Source organism: Brassica oleracea, chromosome C3, assembly GCF_000695525.1.
Source record: "Brassica oleracea var. oleracea cultivar TO1000 chromosome C3, BOL, whole genome shotgun sequence".
Lineage (NCBI taxonomy): Eukaryota > Viridiplantae > Streptophyta > Magnoliopsida > Brassicales > Brassicaceae > Brassica > Brassica oleracea.
The window spans coordinates 2,125,844-2,138,783 of record NC_027750.1 but is presented as its reverse complement, the minus strand read 5'-3'; the positions used below and the strand labels follow the sequence as shown (position 1 = coordinate 2,138,783).

General features: G+C 37.2%; 3 protein-coding genes, 1 long non-coding RNA gene, 1 other non-coding gene and 1 pseudogene across 8 annotated transcripts in view; 3 read left to right on the top strand and 3 right to left on the bottom strand.

The window, feature by feature from the left end:
- The first annotated feature begins 1,671 nt into the window (after nt 1-1,671).
- LOC106328066 (asparagine synthetase [glutamine-hydrolyzing] 3) lies at nt 1,672-4,838 on the top strand. Its single transcript, XM_013766423.1, has 13 exons — nt 1,672-1,835; nt 2,015-2,153; nt 2,270-2,371; nt 2,467-2,608; nt 2,683-2,778; nt 2,862-2,956; nt 3,037-3,195; nt 3,266-3,568; nt 3,658-3,792; nt 3,866-3,946; nt 4,029-4,115; nt 4,195-4,302; nt 4,394-4,838. The coding sequence occupies exons 1-13, from the start codon at nt 1,756-1,758 to the stop codon at nt 4,607-4,609; spliced, it is 1,743 nt and encodes a 580-aa protein (XP_013621877.1). The 5' UTR covers nt 1,672-1,755; the 3' UTR covers nt 4,610-4,838.
- A 154-nt stretch (nt 4,839-4,992) lies between these two features.
- TRNAR-ACG lies at nt 4,993-5,065 on the top strand. Its single transcript has one exon. It is a non-coding gene; the product is annotated as a tRNA-Arg (tRNA).
- Nucleotides 5,066-5,470: 405 nt separating this feature from the next.
- LOC106331395 (3-hydroxyacyl-[acyl-carrier-protein] dehydratase FabZ-like) lies at nt 5,471-6,980 on the bottom strand. Its single transcript, XM_013769739.1, has 4 exons — nt 6,701-6,980; nt 6,551-6,611; nt 6,299-6,443; nt 5,471-5,896 (listed from the first exon to the last, which is right to left on the bottom strand). Exons 1-4 carry the CDS (start codon nt 6,909-6,911, stop codon nt 5,639-5,641), a joined length of 675 nt encoding a protein of 224 aa, XP_013625193.1. The 5' UTR covers nt 6,912-6,980; the 3' UTR covers nt 5,471-5,638.
- Nucleotides 6,981-8,631: 1,651 nt separating this feature from the next.
- On the top strand, nt 8,632-12,366 carry LOC106334698 (MADS-box protein FLOWERING LOCUS C-like). 2 transcript variants are annotated; one of them, XM_013773028.1, is made up of 8 exons: nt 8,632-9,040; nt 10,405-10,462; nt 10,901-10,962; nt 11,050-11,149; nt 11,230-11,271; nt 11,506-11,547; nt 11,730-11,775; nt 12,041-12,318. In XM_013773028.1, exons 1-8 carry the CDS (start codon nt 8,856-8,858, stop codon nt 12,073-12,075), a joined length of 570 nt encoding a protein of 189 aa, XP_013628482.1. In that variant the 5' UTR covers nt 8,632-8,855; the 3' UTR covers nt 12,076-12,318. The 2 variants fall into 2 exon arrangements, with proteins under 2 accessions (XP_013628482.1, XP_013628481.1); XM_013773027.1 differs by lacking the exon at nt 11,730-11,775 and having other exon boundaries at nt 8,638-9,040; nt 12,041-12,366.
- Nucleotides 8,876-12,940, bottom strand: part of LOC106334700 — a 10,627-nt gene continuing 6,562 nt past the window's right edge. For 2 of the 3 annotated variants that reach the window (XR_001268665.1, XR_001268663.1), the window contains exons 4-5: nt 12,366-12,462; nt 8,876-9,100 (exon numbers count right to left, since the gene is read on the bottom strand). This is a non-coding gene — a long non-coding RNA (uncharacterized LOC106334700). Of the gene's footprint in view, nt 9,101-11,961; nt 12,176-12,365; nt 12,463-12,940 lie in introns of those variants that run through there. The other variant, XR_001268664.1, reaches the window with a different exon arrangement.
- LOC106334696 overlaps nt 12,480-12,940 on the bottom strand; it is a 2,055-nt pseudogene continuing 1,594 nt past the window's right edge.

Genomic DNA, 12,940 nt, shown 5'->3' with positions numbered 1-12,940 from the left:
ATCAAGAAAGACATGCTAGCTTGGAAGATGCTAATGTATGTGACATCCTGATTCCTAACTTCAGAAACGAAGATAAAGGAGCCAGGTGATAAAAATGTACTCTACCGTTCATTTAAGCAAGTCTAACTTATAAACTTTTGTTGCATTGATCTATGCGCAGCTCGCTTGAGGTATACAACATTGACGTGGTTCACAGGATTCTTGAGTATCACTTGATGCATGAGCAGCAACAACAACATAAATAGGTTCAAGGAAAGCCAAACATAACAAATCTATTGGACACTTACCTAGCCGCAGCACCGGTCTTGACTTTCACAAGGCTAGAAGCAAAATAAGAAAAAATAGGTTGCCACCATGAATCGAATATAAGCTCCTTACTCAATACACTGTTAAGTAAACCACTACACTAAAGATGGTTTAGTGAAATAAAGGCTGATATTTGTTAATAATATAGAAGGCTGGAAGCCAATGCTTCTGTGGCTTCCCCTCAAGGCCGGTACTGCCTAGCCGAGAGTGCACAAGATCCATGTCTATCCATCACCAAGTTTCAGGTTCTAGCAGAAATGTTGCTTGGAAATGCCATGACGGCCTCTATAGAGCAACTGGTATGTTTCTCAAGGTAGTAGCTCTATTCTTTTGATTTCACAGCTAATTGTTTCATCCTTGTTTTAGACTCATCCTTCACAACATGATAGAAGAATAAGAATAACAATGTTTTTATATCCTACCAGGACACTGAGCAAGACTATTTCCTGGATTATTAGGTGATCCCGGGCGAACCATGGATGAGTAGTTTAATTAGTTTAAATTTTAATTATATATATTAAATTGTAACAAATTAGGAATTCAGATAAATATAGAACAAAATTAAAGTTAATAAATATTTAAATGTATAATGTGAATAATAAAATGAATTTTTAAATTTAAAATAAATCGAAAGAAAACATCAAAAATATTCTAATAACATGTCAACAACAAACGTAAATTGTAATAAACTTTTACAAATCGTTGATGCTCATATGTATTTCTCTATTTTGCATGCATCCTCTCAAATATTGATCTACCTCGCTTACAATTAGATGAAAATTTAGTTTGACTAAAAATTTGTATAGCTAATAGAGCATCACATCCAAATATATTTCCACTATTCATCTAAAAACTAAATATTTATATATCAGAATACTCTAAATATAATAATTTAAGACAAATTGAATTACAAATCGGGTCATCCATTGATTCAACCGATAGCAGAATCCTGGATTTCAACGATTTTTTTTTAGGGATTTTATCAGGTTCTTAAGTTTTTTCTTAAAACCCAAAACGATTACCGTATTTGCCGATTTTACCGCGGATCTTGTTCGGTTTTCAAAACACTGAATAAAAACTATGCCAAATACTATGAATGTTCATAGGCTGCAAAACTAATACTAACGACGTCGTTAGACTGTACGTGTTAAACTATATTTTATTTTGTAAGAAGGGTATATCCTTTGGTAATGTAACACCTACTCATCAAATTAACTTTCGTTATATTCTCGAGAATCTTTCCCCAAGATTCAACCAGTCAAAGCAAACTAGGGTAAATAAAAATCGAATCTTCTCTCTTTAGAAATAAAATAACAATTTAATTTGTCAGAATCAACGGCTCTGATTGAGTCGAGCCCACGTTATAAAAATCATCTCTTTAGCCATTTTTTCAGCAGCCATTTTCTCAGAAGCCGTTGTGTTCTGTATTGCCGCCACCATCCATCAACCATGTGTGGGATTCTCGCTGTCCTAGGCTGCGTCGATAACTCTCAAGCCACACGTTCTCGTATCATCAAGCTCTCTCGCAGGTATTCTCAATCCATAAAGTCTTCTCCTTTATCGCGTCTCATTTGTGTTTCTCGATCTCCTTAGGCTGTGTAATGTTATAAACGTTAATGGGTTTTTGTTTCGGAAGAGAAAAGTTTCAACCTTTATGCATGTAATCGTGAAATGATGTGATTGAATTGGTTAAGATCTGTTTGTGTAGATTGAGGCATAGAGGTCCTGATTGGAGCGGGCTCCATTGTTATGAGGATTGTTACTTGGCTCATGAGCGTTTGGCCATCATGGACCCCATTTCTGGAGACCAACCTCTCTACAGCGAAGATAAGACCGTCGTTGTCACGGTACGTTTGACTTCTGTCTTAATCTCAGACGATAGCATACATTACAACAAGAAAACATGAGTCAAACATCGAATGATTAAAGTTTTTTTGTCTGGGACGGTTTAACTTGCTTTCAGGTGAATGGAGAGATATACAACCACAAGGCTTTGCGTGAAAGTGAAAGTCTGAAGTCTCACAAGTACCATACTGGGAGTGATTGTGAAGTGCTTGCCCATCTTGTAAGTACCATTTCTTACAAATTGTTTATGACTTCAGGGCTTCCCTAGATAGATGTGTGTTACACCATTGATTTATTATCATATTATAATTGCAGTATGAAGAACATGGAGAGGAATTTATCAACATGTTGGACGGCATGTTTGCATTTGTCCTTCTTGATACTAAGGACAAAAGTTATATCGCTGTAAGGGATGCCATTGGTGTCATCCCACTCTACATTGGCTGGGGTCTCGATGGTGCGTCTCAATGGATTGAAGTGTTATTTGTTTTGTAATCCTTTTCATTGATTACTGGTTCAATCTTTCCACAGGTTCTGTCTGGTTTGCTTCTGAGATGAAAGCACTTAGTGATGATTGTGAACAGTTTATGGCTTTCCCACCAGGCCACATCTATTCCAGTAAACAAGGTTTGCAATCTCATATTAAGTCTCATCTATTTTATAGCAACTTCATGATGTTCCTTGGCTTACTTGAGTTACATTTCTTGTAGGTGGTCTTAGGAGGTGGTACAACCCTCCATGGTTCTCTGAGCTGGTTCCTTCAACCCCTTATGATCCTTTAGTATTGCGCGATACTTTCGAGAAGGTAACCGGAGCTCTTATCCATTTAACATTGCTTGTCTAGTTTGCTCAAGGTTCATACTTTCTTTGATAATTGACTTGCAGGCTGTGATAAAGAGACTAATGACCGATGTGCCTTTTGGTGTCCTACTCTCTGGAGGACTAGACTCATCCCTTGTTGCTTCAGTGGCTATACGCCATTTGGAAAAGTCAGATGCTCGTCAGTGGGGTTCAAAGCTGCACACGTTTTGCATTGGTTTAAAGGTCTTACCTAACTCACTCAAATTGTTCTCATCAAAATTTTGTTATTTAACCTTTTGCTTTCATATCTCAGGGATCTCCGGATCTTAAAGCTGGTAAAGAAGTTGCTGACTATCTAGGAACTCGCCACCACGAGCTCCACTTTACAGTTCAGGAAGGGATAGACGCCATAGAAGAAGTTATATACCATGTTGAGACCTATGACGTGACTACCATAAGAGCAAGCACTCCCATGTTTCTCATGTCGAGAAAAATCAAATCGCTTGGTGTGAAGATGGTTCTCTCTGGTGAAGGCTCTGATGAGATCTTTGGAGGCTATTTGTACTTCCACAAAGCACCTAACAAGAAGGAGTTACACGAGGAAACATGCCGAAAGGTAACGCCTTTTAGAGTTTTTAGACCAAGACGTTTCTTTTCTTGTGCTACTTACTCTGCCTTAACCTTGTTTGTGTGCTGCTGATGCAGATCAAAGCGCTTTATCAATATGATTGCTTGAGGGCTAACAAATCAACTTCTGCGTGGGGTGTTGAGGCTCGTGTGCCTTTCCTTGATAAAGCGTTTCTAGATGTAGCAATGGGCATTGATCCAGAGTGGAAGATGGTAGGTTGCACATCTTTCTACACATCAAAAGAATGTTTCTTTAATATATAAAACTGCTTTTGCAACTATGCAGATCAGGCCTGACTTGGGAAGGATTGAGAAATGGGTGTTACGCAATGCCTTTGATGATGAGAAGAACCCTTATCTACCAAAGGTACTCTTACCAAAAACTTTGTGATCCCTGCAATTTGATTAGCTTTTGCTAACAAGTTCTCATCTTTTATGGTAAAATGCAGCACATTCTGTACAGGCAGAAGGAACAGTTCAGTGATGGAGTTGGATACAGCTGGATTGACGGTCTGAAAGATCATGCAAACAAACATGTAAGAAGAAGATGTCTTTTCAAAGATATCTTAAGTCACAGCTAAGTAATGTGGTTCTTTCTTTTCTCTTCATGGTTAGGTCTCTGACGCAATGCTGACAAACGCAAACTTTGTCTTCCCGGATAACACACCTGTGACAAAGGAAGCTTACTACTACAGAGCCATCTTTGAAAAGTTCTTCCCTAAGGTTACTATTATCATTTTCTCTTCTTTGCCTGAATTGTCTTTGATCTTTACTCTGATCTGTTTTTTTTTTTTTGGGATTATGTAATGAGTAGAGTGCTGCTAGAGCTACTGTACCAGGAGGTCCAAGTGTAGCATGTAGTACCGCAAAAGCTGTGGAGTGGGACGCAGCTTGGAAAGGGAACCTTGACCCGTCGGGTCGTGCGGCTCTTGGAGTTCATGTTGCAGCTTATGAAGGAGATAAGGCTGAAGATACTCGTCCTGAGAAGGTACAGAAGCTGGCAGAGAAAACTGCAGAAGCCATTGCTTAAGGATGAAACGAATGTTTGAGTCGTGCATTTCTTTTATTTTCTCATAAGACAATACGTTATTATCATCTTCCGTAGGATCAATAAGTACAATAAGTTTTCTCTCTTTTAACTGAATTGAGGTGGGAGTGTCTGAGGTTGTACCTAAGTTGCTGGTGATTTTCTGGTTCTTTCATTTGTCACAAAGTTTCAGCGTTTCTTTTATGTATGATGTATCGTTCAACTTTGTTAATCTAGATTTGTTTCAGTTCAGTATTTTATTTTTAGGAGTTCCTAGTACACCTGAGTTGTCCGAACTAGATTTTGGTTCATGTCAATGATGTCATCTCAATGTTCTTTATCTGGGTTTGAATCTATTATTGGAATATATCATAGAGTAAACAAAAGACTCTGTGGCCCAATGGATAAGGCGCTGGTCTACGAAACCAGAGATTCTGGGTTCCATCCCCAGCAGAGTCGGATTCGTTTTTGTTTTTAACGCCATTAGCCACTGTTAGTTACTCTATATAATACATTTCTACAGCCACCAAAGCTTCTTTTTTGTTTTTTAACTCCATCAGCCTCTGTTACTCTCTATAATATATTTCTACAGCCACCAAGCAATGACATTTCTTGTCTTCTCAACCATTGTTTCAGAGCTTCTCTTCTTGGCCTTCTACTACCTCATCATCATCATCATCAAGTCTATGATCCTTTCCATTATCTCCAATATCGCTCTTTAAACAACCAAGCCGCATCATAAGCCTAACATATCATTCGACTGAGAAGATTCGGTCATGAACAACAATCGCATCATAAGCCTGAGAGCATGTGTTATGGCAATCAATGAAAGGCCACGAGGGAAAGAACAACAAGCAAAAGGTATGATCACTTAAAGTGCGATAACTCCAATTCATTATTTTCTTGTAAATAGTCAACAACATTTGGAACAAACAACAGAAACTAGAGATAGAAATGAGACTCAATGTGTGATAAACTCGTACCCACAAGGGTAAGAAAGAAGAAAAAGAAGCAAAAGGCATGAGAAGATGATCACTCATCTTCTTTTCCCATAGCCATCAAGAACTCTCCTTCGCATACCAAAGTGTTCCCTACGTATGCTTTCCCTTCCATTTTGGCTATCCCAAACCGCTTCTGCAGCTTCACAAGCGTCATCCTCATCACCAGAGTGTCACCTGCAATCACAGGCTTTCTGAATCTCACTTTGTCGACTCCAGCAAAGAAGAAGTTGCTTTTAGATCCGCCCACTTCTGGATTGAGCATCACTATACCTCCCACCTGAGCCATGGCCTGTGGAAACAGAAGAAAAAAAGAACTAATATATGTGTAGCTCTTATTAACACACAATGTGTCTCCTACTCATTTCATGTCACATACATCTGGAACAGACTGCTACTGGTTTTAATTATATATCTTTTATAACAGCTTATCTTATTTTCTCAAATCCAGCCCCTTTCATAAACTGAAACTTAAAGCCTTAGCCTTTAGTTCCCTCTTAATTCAACATAAACCTAAATTTTCACCCTCATTATATTCCCCAAGAGTCACAATTCAACTAACTCCGGCTAGTATATATATATACACGAATAACCATTCTTCTAACTCTAACTCCGGAGATCAAATCGCTTTCTTGAACTATGAATGTATTGCAAAAAGAGTGAAGCTTTTGGAGTAATAATAAGAGATTATTACCTCAACCATGAGGACACCAGGCATGATAGGTCTCTCAGGGAAATGCCCAGGAAAGAAATTGTCATTAATGGTCACGTTCTTGATAGCTACAGCAGATTCACCAGCTGTGTACTCTATCACTCTATCCACTAGCAGAAACGGGAACCTACACAACAATCCACAATCGATTTTTTTTATTAAGATTAAGACAACGAATCAGAACAGTACACTACAGCTTCAGATATAGAGAAACACTGTGTAAGAAAGATTCACCTGTGAGGCAAAATCTCTCGTATCTGGTTAATGTCCATCACTGTCGGATAAGCCTCGTACCCTGCAAAAAAAATTATTTATTTATTTTAACTGAAATTTTCGATTTTTTTTTTTAAATGAGAATGCCATTATAGAGAAAGTTCTACTTACTGAGTTCAATTGGGATCTCTTTCTCTGCGGCGGTGTTTGATTCATCGGTGGAGCAGAAGACGAGGGAGCTGGATCGGGGTTTGGGACGAAACGCGACGGAGTGCGATCTAGTGATCCGGGGACTCAACGGTGAAGATAACGACTGGTGAAGAGAAAGAGGTGCGAGATTTCGCGACGGAGCGGTGGTGAAAATGGAGTTGGGGGCAGACATTGCCGATCGAGAGAGAGAGAGAGAGAGAAGAAGAAGAAGAAGGGACGGAGATTTCGAAGGGGAGCTTTGAGAGAGCTTCAACAACGGAAACAATGGTGGGTGAAATAGGATAACTATATGGGCCTCTAATTTGTTGAGCATATAATGGGCTTTTTTATACAAATACTAAGCCCACATAATACAAATACGGCCGTCCCCGCGCTACATGGGCATTTATTTATTAGGCCTGTTATGGAGTGCCGAGTCCAATCGTGATGTCATCACTGAAGCAAACCAATAAAGAAAAATAGTAGTACGATGGTATTTAATGCTACACGTGGTCCATGCAGTAAATGGCAATGAATCCTAGTAATGGACTAGATTTTTTTTTTTTTTTTACTAACCGAGTATCCTGGCCCCACCGAGATGGTCCAGACTAGAGACCGAAGTGAGCAAGGACGCTGCCAGGGCGTCACCATGTGGCTCACCGTGTAACGGTCTTCGGTCTCGGGTGCTGCAGCCCACATGTAAATTTCGCAGTGGCCAAGGCTCGAATCCAGAAGCGGGCACTCCAGCTGGAGCTCCTATACCACTACACCAAAGCAACTTGGTTGTAATGGACTAGATACTGCTGTTGTATAATCGGAAATATATTTGCTCCACTTGGAAATGGAAAAAATTTATGAATCGAATTGCAATATCATAAATTAAAGTTAAATCTTACAGGGTGTTCTAGAGTTGAAAGTTCTATAAACAATTTATACAATTTTTATTTGATAAAAAAAAAATAGTATAAATTTTAAAACATATAAGTTGCATCTAAAGAGAAGGATAATTGACATATATCCAGAATATGGATGACTGGATATAAAGCGCGCCGTACATTCACCCATCGATTAGTATACGTACTTTTCTCATTATTTATACCATATTTTTCTCTGCCACAAAATTAATACTTTAGCTTGTATTATTCCCTATAGTGGAATTAGGGCTGGACAAAAAATCCGGATCCGAAAAACCGAACCGAACCCGATCCGAAAAAGTAGTATCGAACCCGAACCGAAATTGATTAAATATCCGAATGGGTTCAAAAATTTGGTATTTAGAGAACCGAAACCGAACCCGATCCGAACCGAAATATTTCGGGTACCCGATTATATCCGAAATTGATTTATATACCTATATATATTAATTATTTTTAGATTTAATATATATTAAGAACATCAAAATATATAAGATACTTTTAACTTATCCAAAATACTTATAAATATATACAAATAGTCAAAAGTAACATGGCTAAAATAGCTAAAGTATACTCAAAACACCAACAATACTTATTGATTCTCAATCCAAATATTCAAACCAAATCAATTTATATGTTAATTTTAGGTACTCTAACATATGCTATTCGAATTTATATGTAATATATTGTTTTGTTTATAGATTTTGAGAAATTTAAAGTATATAATGAATTTTAAAAATTTTAAAATAATTTAAATGGGTTATCCGAACCCGAACCGAACCCGCAAAGATCCGAACCGAACCCGAACCGAAATTTAGAAATACCCGAATGGGGCTGAAATCTTTGAACCCGAAAACCCGAAACCCGAATAGACCCGAACCGAACCCGAATGGGTACCCGAATGCCCACCCCTAAGTGGAATGGAAGAAACGTTCCATAACATCTCTCATCTTTACTACTTATTAAAAAGGCAAACATGCGGTACACGTGGCTGTCTTCTCGTCAAAACGCACCGTTTTTACTTTGTTATACTATTATTTTCATCTCTCTCTTCTACCCAAAACAAACAAAAAAAACATTGCCGATGAAAAAGTAGAGACGCACAAGAAAGGAAAGAAATAAAAGGAAAAAAAGAAAAGCATAAAACGCTTTAGTATCTCCGGCCACTTGAACCGAACCTCTGGATCAAATTAGGGCACAGAGACCTCTTGGAGACAGAAGCCATGGGAAGAAAAAAACTAGAAATCAAGCGAATTGAGAACAAAAGTAGCCGACAAGTCACCTTCTCCAAACGACGCAGCGGTCTCGTTGAGAAAGCTCGTCAGCTTTCTGTTCTCTGCGATGCATCCATCGCGCTTCTCGTTGTCTCCTCCTCCGGAAAGCTCTACAGCTTCTCCGCCGGTGATAAGTATGACTTCTCCTCTTCTGTGTCTTCCTTTATTAGCCTTTTAAGGTTCTGTTTACTTTTCTGATAAAATAATTAAAAATAAAATAATAATTAAAAAACACTTTGATTTTTCCGACAAATCTCTAGTGAATTTCTTGGTTTTGTGTTTTTTTTTTTTAAATTGTTTCTTCTATGGCCATGAGAGATACATGAGATAACCAAATCTGAGGAAGAACAATGTCGTGATGAGCTAAACCTTCATTTCTCTCTCTTTTTCGTTCTTCTTTTGATTTTTCTGCATGGATTTTATTTTATTTTGTAAAAATTTGCATGTCCGTCAAGATCTTTCTGAAACGTTGTGATGCATACTTGATGTTGTTTAGTGAAGTTTCAAGCTGTCTTTGATTGTTAGTTCATCAGTTGTTAGTTAGCTTTATAGGGATTTTCTTTTGAGAATAATTGATTACTGAATTTTTTTTTTCAGTGGTTACTGATTAATACTTCTGTTTTAAGAGTGGTTAAAATCATTGGAGCTTTTGGATTTTTATGTAATGCAATGCACTGCACTCCGGATAGATCTATAAAATTGCTGAATAGTAGATCAAGAATTTTGACCTGAATGTACGACATTGTCCAGCTATTGACAAAAAGATAACTCTAGATATTCAAATAAATAATATATTTACCATGGAGTTATTACATATCTAGATTATAAGTTTTCTAATTGGTTCATAATTTTTACATACATATGTATATATAATAGAACGTTGAATTTTGGTCGATTCAAGAACACTCTTTGAAGGGTAACCGAGGAACGAAAGAGAACACTGAATTCCTTATCATTCCCAAAAAAAATCACCATTCACAAGAAATAGTTTTTCTTTTTTGTTCCTCCCCATTTTTTTTTTTAGAGAAATATAGAACAAAAGCATTTCTTGTTAAATTTTGATAAGGAACAAGCATTCCTTTTCATTCCTGCAATTTTATTCCTATATGTTTCTTTTCTATTCGTTCTTCGTGTTCCATGAAAAGGTCACCAGTCGGAGCCTCAGCCTCACATTTAGTACTTAATTACCGCACATATGCTACACTTAATGATGTGATGTGGTATCTATTTATATTCTTTAATCACAATCGTTGTGTCAATAATTGATTGTCATGTAAATATTCCTTAGAAAGCATTAAAGCGTGCTAAAAGTCAGAAGTGGAAATCCAAATGTGCGGCTGCTTGAACATGATTACTACAATTTTTCCTGAAATTTTAGCAAATCTTAGTGGTCCGGAAATTAACATCTTGGTTTAAAATGTCTCTTCTGATAGATTCCAGTGGTGTTTTCAGGGTTAACTAGTAGTTTTGTTCTTAACATTAATTGTTTTTTCTCCAGCCTGGTCAGGATCCTTGATCGATATGGAAAACAGCATGCTGATGATCTTAAAGCCCTGGTAATACAAACATTTTCAATATTTCCTCCTGCAAAGGAGTAACTAAGGCTTAGAGAGCTCCATATATACTGATTAGAGCCAACTCATAGCCTCAACTTTAAGCTTGCGTTTTGTGGGCATTGGCTCATGCGCATTTAACGTTTGCGCATATCATTTCTATTTTGGAGCTGTAGTTAAAAAATGTTTTCCTCAACATAGAAGAGGTTGTTGAGAGATTGATATTCCCTTGAGAGTAATTTTTCGATAAACATATGTGAACACATGTTTAGCACCTTAAAACTGTGGAGACCTAGATAGAGGTATTGCATTGTTGGTCCACCTATGAGCTATATATTAGTTCGCCGAATGATCCTATGTGAGGTTATAGATCCACGCGCATATCAAATTTCTCAAATCCGTTGCCTTCTATCGGCTCTTATATCCCTTCTCCGTGGACAGGATCTTCAGTCAAAAGCTCTGAGCTATGGTTCACACAATGAGTTACTTGAACTTGTGGATAGGTTAGTACTAACTAAGACTATTTTTCCTCTCCTCCTTTCATTACAAAGGTATTAGGGTTTCTTGTCAATCTGTGCATATATATGCAGCAAGCTTGTGGAATCAAATGTCGGTGGTGTAAGCGTGGACACCCTCGTTCAGCTGGAGGGTGTCCTTGAGAATGCTCTCTCTCTAACTAGAGCTAGGAAGGTACGTTGACTTCATACTGTCTTCTCATTTCTTACTTTGTTTGTTGAAACGATTGTTCACTTATATTTAATTTGTTGCAGACAGAACTAATGTTGAAGCTTGTTGATAGCCTCAAAGAAAAGGTTAGATATATCATATATGATTTTATAGCACTTCAGATATCTTCTCGTGTTGAAAGCCTCAAAATATTTATGTATTGTATTAGTTTCTCTAAGTGTGCTTTATAAGCTCGCAATCAAACTTCTTAATAATGCATCTGGTCTTTCAGGGATGATTAAATTATTGTTTTGGATACCAGAATCTGAAATTAGGTTTAGAAACTTGTAACTGATGAACATGTTGTCCTTCAAAAACAGGAGAAGCTGCTGAAAGAAGAGAATCAGGCTTTGGCTAGCCAGGTAACGAAAGCTACTTTCTTTATAAATATGCAAAAGCCGATAAGCACTTCTTGCACATATACACTCTTATACTTGCACACATATATTTTTTTCCAAATATGTGAATTCCATAAATAATATGAGACAGAGTTTGTAAATTTACAAAAAAGGTTAGTAACAGAGTTTGTAAATTTACAATAAAGGTTAGTACGAAGAAGAAACAACCAAGGCAAAAATCATTTAAACAAGGTATTAGGGAATTCTGGTTTTTGGATAGATTTGGTTAATTCTCATTTTATATTGTGCCGGTGTTCATTCAAATTTGGTGATAATATTACTGAACGGAAACCAATATTTGCAAGTATATATGGAAGCCAAAATGGCTATGTATTTGAATGGTTGGTATGAAAAGAATATTTCATGTGTAGTAGATAATAAATATAGAAGACAAAAAAAAATAGGGAAAGAAAAGTGGATTTGGTGATTTGAGTTTTGACCTATTATTATCTTGCAGAAGGAGAAGAAGAATCTTGCGGGAGCCGAAGCTGATAATATGGAGATGTCACCTGGACAAATCTCCGACATCAATCTTCCAGTAACTCTCCCACTGCTTAATTAGCCACCTTTAGACGGGGCTGAAATTAAAAATCTAAAACATACAACTAAATAAATAAGTTTGTTGTTTTCCCCCCTACAAGGGTGCACGTTGTATATCTTAATACTCCCTTTGGCTGAGAGATTGTGTGTGTACTCCTATGTTAGATATAATGAGTTGTATATCTTAATACTCCCTATGTTGGATATAATGAGTAAAATAAAAATAAAAAAGATCTTTGTACCTTCGTCGAGAGAGAATTGTAGTGAGTTTGCTTGTGTGTTCTTCTTCTCTTCTTTGCTTCATGGTGAAGAAGCCAGCCGTCTAATTTGCAACTTCATCTATAAAACGACTAAAATAATTCACATGCTACATCTCAAAAATTAAATGGAACGAGAATAAATAATATTAATCAGTAAACCTTGACTTATGAATTATTCAATTGTATTGGTGGATAGAGCTAACTAGAGAGTACACAAATATGGAAATGTTCTGACTTGGGTACACTCGAAGCACACAAGGTGACATGCTTGATTAATAATCGAACATATATATGTCTTTGTCTTCACAACCCATATCCCAAACTGAAAAGGTACTCTGACTAACGTTATCAGATTGATTAGACTCAGGGGATTGGTTCAAAACCATCGCATTATCACTACAAGAAACATCGCATTATCACTACAAGAAAACACACCGAATTCCGACGGAGGTTCCGACGGACACAAAGGTCGTCGGACATTTGTGACGGAATACTGACAACTTTCCGATGAAATCCAAAAAAATTAAGTCATCGGAATTCCGTCGGCCATTTCCGAC